Source organism: Triticum urartu, chromosome 3 (assembly GCF_003073215.2).
Source record: "Triticum urartu cultivar G1812 chromosome 3, Tu2.1, whole genome shotgun sequence".
NCBI classification, from domain to species: Eukaryota; Viridiplantae; Streptophyta; class Magnoliopsida; order Poales; family Poaceae; genus Triticum; species Triticum urartu.
Window position 1 is genome coordinate 116679746 of NC_053024.1, and position 4637 is coordinate 116684382.

Sequence of the window (4637 nt, forward strand, 5' to 3'; positions counted from 1 at the left end):
CCCACCTATTTGACACCTATTCCATTCGCCTCTCCTTCGTCCCCGGCCACGCGCTGCATGACTACTCCGGTGCCGCAGATTCAACACACCCAACTGTTCGAGGAGAGTGATTGGAGGAGTCGAGGCAATGGGACGATTGTGATGGCACCAGTCGAGGAGAATGGATCGGGAGCGAGGGGAAAGCACGAGATCGGCCAGAAGCCCAGAACCGCCGCCGCACTCCTGCCTCTCATGTATCTCCCTCCCTCTCTCTCTTCCACGGCAAGCGGAAGGCACGGGATGGGAGGCATCCCAATCCTCTAGACCCTTACGGCACCCGCAGAGGATCATGTGTGGGTTCCGCGGAGGCGAGCACAAGGGGCGGCGATGAGATCGGGGGCGAGGGGTTGGGATGTGCGACGTGTGTGACGACAGTTTTTGTTCTTGTTTCGAGCTGGGATTGATTAACCGGTCGGTTCCCTTGTTTACTTACTGCTGGTTAACTTGGAAAAAATAATAATTAGATGGGGTGACATGGGTGGGAGGATGTATCGATAGCTAGCGATAGGAGGGAGGGCGAACCATCACGACGTTCGATTCTCCTTTAATAGTATTACAGATAAGTGTTATAATTGGTCTGTAGTTAGATTTCAATGAAACACATCTCATTTTTATGTCAGATTAATCTAATCCAAACAAGATAGAAAAAATATTTTCATGACACAAGAAAAGGGCCGACCAACGGCCACGTAAAAGATGTATCCGGCGGGAAAAGAGTTGAGTATTTGCGTAAAAGTATTATTCCTATCACGTACAATGTGATACAAGGCCGGATGTTCCCGGAGAGTGTCATTTTCCTGCCACTCGTTCTTTCAAAAACAAATCTCAAAGGCATCCTTTATTACCAATGATCTGATTGAGATCTTACACTAAAATTGCATAATCTCTACTCTTATAAAAAATTGAGTTGATGATGATGATGTATCTGTCATCTTGTAATATAGACCGTCCAATCTATATCTGACGGATAAAAAGCAAACTATGACAACTTTACAAAAGATACCCACACCTCTCTTCACATTCACAGATAAGGCCTTGCCTCGTTCATCCTTATCTTCCACAACCTCATTGTTGAGCAATTAAAAAAGGATGTTTCTAGAACAATCTAGCATGGTGGCCGCTGCCGCCTGCCGGCGCCGTCCATCCCCATGCCTCCGCCTAGTCCGATCACCAGTCATCACCACGCCCCACTCCTCCTCACCTTATCTCTCATCTTTTATTTTTGTTGAAATGGTCGAGATACCATTTTTCCGATAAAATTCTCAAGATATAATTAGTTTTTACACATGGCATTACTTCTGCATGGGTCAGTCACAATAGACGTTTTGTAAAAAAAATGCATCTTGATGTTCCGTGCAATATACGGGCATCTTGCTAGTACTATAATCAATTGCACTACTATATTGTGTGACCCGGAGAGAAGGATAGACATAGTTGGTGTGACTGAGATTTGTTAAAAAATCATCTAATTAATGAAGAGACACCTCATGATAATTCCTTGCCTTTATTCATAGTATGTGAGCCGTGAACCAGTGACCAACACGAACGATATGACCAAAGACACACATGCACGCACCACAAGGATGACACGGCAAGGACACTTCACCCTGCGGTTAAGGCCCTCGGACTCGGACTCGGAGTGTTCGTCCGAAGGAAGACGTCGGTGAGGACCGTCTTCGACTTGAGTGACGCCCTCAGTATCTGGAGACCCTGCAAACCCACAAACCACACCCAATAATTCACCTCCATCAGATTAGTTCAACTTTTTTTCTTTTACAAAAGGAGTATAGATAGTTTCTTCGTGAATTACCTCGGTGTCGCCAACTCGGACAGTCTTCCTCTGGAGACAGCCGATGTCCCTGATACCATATCTGTTGAGGTTGGTGATGAAATCGACGTTAGACCTGGGAGCAATCTCGAGGTCGTCCATGACCTCGTAGGTCACGCCCGCCCTCACAAAGCCGCCGGTGCTGGACGACGACGACCCCGCGTTCGTGAGCAGGGGAAGCCTGCCGCCGGCGGGCCTGAGCAGGGTGTCCTTGGCGGCCCTGGCGTCCCTGTGGCAGATGAAGTCGTCGGGGAGCTCCTCGACGCTGCCGTACAGGTTGCCGACGCAGCCTACCATGGGCATGGAGTTCCTCCTGAGCAGCTTGACGACCGTGCCGATCGGCAAGGTGAGGAAGGTGAGGAGGAAGTCGACGACGTCCTTGCCGGCCTCGGCGTACACCACGCGCCTGGGCGTGCCGCGCCTGTCCACCTCCACCAGCAGCTTCATGCTTAGGTTGGCCGAAGTGGGACCGGAGCTGCTCCCGGCGTGCCTTCTGGCGGCCATCTCGAGCGGCCGGGTCAGGTGGTCTGCCGGGGGCAGTGATCTAGCACGAATTGAGCTTAGACAATGAGTGTATTTATAGACGAGCACTAGGTGCGAGCAATGTGGGAAAAGAAGACTAGTGGTACGTGCGTCCGTTGGACGTAGATCACCCAGCGCGAAGATGAATCGGCCACTTGACGCCGGGCGGCGCCTGCCTCTCCCAAAGTCATTACTGAGAGTGGCAGCAGCGAGTAGCGACACAAACGGCAGCTTTTGGAGAAGCTTCGCGTGGCCTTCTTCCGATGTTACATCACGCGTCGAGTCGTTGCAGGTCCCGATCGTGCACAAGGAAGAAACGCGAGCCAAAGCGGGCGCCGGGCGTTTTTTCCTCGCGGCTCCCTCGCCGGCGCCGGCACAACCACCAGCATGCGCAGTGCAGAGCTCTTCCTAGCTAGTACGTATTATTTCGTAACGTGCGTGGCCGTGTAAAGCACGCGCTACGCGACGCATACTCGATCCGTCGATCGTGCCGTCCCGTGCCGTGCGTAAGGGAGCCGAGACGCGTGTGGTCTGCGCGGCATGGCGCCGCGGCTACGCCAGCACTGCTTACTAGTGCAGATCAGTGCCGCTTGGCTGTACAAGAATCTGTCGTTCGTCTCAACCTCAAGATGACAATTAATTTGTCAAATGAATACACAGCAATACGTGCATGACATGGCACACTAAGTTCTAGCTTTTGTCGGGTAAAGAGAGTGTGAGAGGAGAGACTGAGGTACAAGAGGGGGTGTTCATTCATCAAGCAGCACCCAAATCTGCATTACATAGGTCCGGTACCTCGTCCGGACCAGATCAAAGCCACACTGCAGTGTGTTTTTTTAATCTACCATAGTTTGCTAAATGAGTAATGGCTAACAACGTTTTGTTCTCTCCTTACATGCTTGACTAGATATTCCCCACGTTCTTATAGAAGCTTAGTGATCTCACAAACCATCATCAGGTGCTCATACCTGTTTACTCCACCTTCCTTGATCAGCTTGGCCACATCTAGGCAGTCCGTTTGAACAACAATTGGTAGTGCAGACCATTGGGAGGCTAGGGAAATGCCCTCCATACATGCTGCAAGTTCAGACTCCAGTGATGACGCACACTGTCGTAACTCTCGGCTAGAAGAGAAGATGATAGCTCCATGTTCATCGTGAAGAACCATACTCGCCCCAGCACTCCCGTCCTTGCCACAGAAGGAACCGTCAATGTTAAGCGCTGCCCAGCCTGCTGGCGGTACCTCCCATCTTGGTGAATGCTCCTTTGCATGGTACACATACGATAATGGTTTCCTCCTGACCTGGGGCCGGCCACCGTCTTCCCTTTCACATGATCGCCAAGAGGGTCTGCCTGAAGGGCCAGCAAGGAGCTGATATAGCTAGACAGGAACCTTGTCGAGGCCTCCACTAGTGGTGGCCGTTTGTCGTGGACGATCTCATTCCTTACGTGCCAGCAGCGCCAAATCGTCATGAGCATGTACATGCGCTCCTCCTCCGGCAGGTCAGCGAGCACATGGAGAAGCCACTCCAGTCTTATGTGCACTAGCCGCCGGACGTCTGGGATGTTCCACTGCTTCGCCATTGACTGCCATAGGGAGACCGCTCGGAGGGGGCATCTATAGAGAGCACGGAAAGTGTCCTCTGATTTGGTGGTGCACCCACAGGGCAAAGGTTAGACATTTCAAGATTACGAGAATGTTTATTTGTCCAAGTGGAAAGACAGTTTGTCGCTACCCTCCAAGCAAACACACACACACCTTTGGAGGAGCAGGGCACCTCCATAAAAAAGCTCAAACGACACGTCACCCGTCCGGTGCCCTACTGAAGGAAATATTCCCTAGAGGCAATAATAAAGTTGTTATTTATATTTCCTTATGATAAATGTTTATTATTCATGCTACAATTGTATTAACTGGAAACTTAGTATATGTGTGAATACATAGACAAACAGAGTGTCCCTAGTTTGCCTCTACTTGACTAGCTCATTAATCAAAGATGGTTAAGTTTTCTAGTCATAGACATGTGTTGTCATTTGATGAACGGGATCACATCATTAGAGAATGATGTGATGGACAAGACTCATCCGTTAGCTCAGCACTATGATCGTTTAGTTTATTGCTATTTCTTTCTTCATGACTTATGCATGTTCCTATGACTATGAAATTATGCAACTCCCGAATACCAGAGAAACACTTAGGGCCTCTTTGATTCGTAGGATTTCCAAAACGCGGGAATAGGAAAAACAT

At 49.9% G+C, this 4637-nt stretch overlaps 1 protein-coding gene across 1 annotated transcript; it reads right to left on the reverse strand.

Moving 5' to 3' along the window:
• Positions 1 to 1524: 1524 nt before the first annotated feature.
• LOC125548129 lies at positions 1525 to 2426 on the reverse strand. The gene is made up of 2 exons (XM_048711807.1): positions 1850 to 2426; positions 1525 to 1749 (listed from the first exon to the last, which is right to left on the reverse strand). The coding sequence occupies exons 1-2, from the start codon at positions 2369 to 2371 to the stop codon at positions 1642 to 1644; spliced, it is 630 nt and encodes a 209-aa protein (XP_048567764.1). The 5' UTR covers positions 2372 to 2426; the 3' UTR covers positions 1525 to 1641.
• Positions 2427 to 4637: the final 2211 nt, after the last annotated feature.

Bases quoted from the DNA above. Each gene is read 5' to 3' on its own strand.
- LOC125548129 (XM_048711807.1), bottom strand. From the start codon at position 2,371: ATGGCCGCCAGAAGGCACGCCGGGAGCAGCTCCGGTCCCACTTCGGCC. The intron at 1,750-1,849 runs GTAATTCACGAA...GTGGGTTTGCAG, and splicing joins TCCGAGTTGGCGACACCGAG to GGTCTCCAGATACTGAGGGC.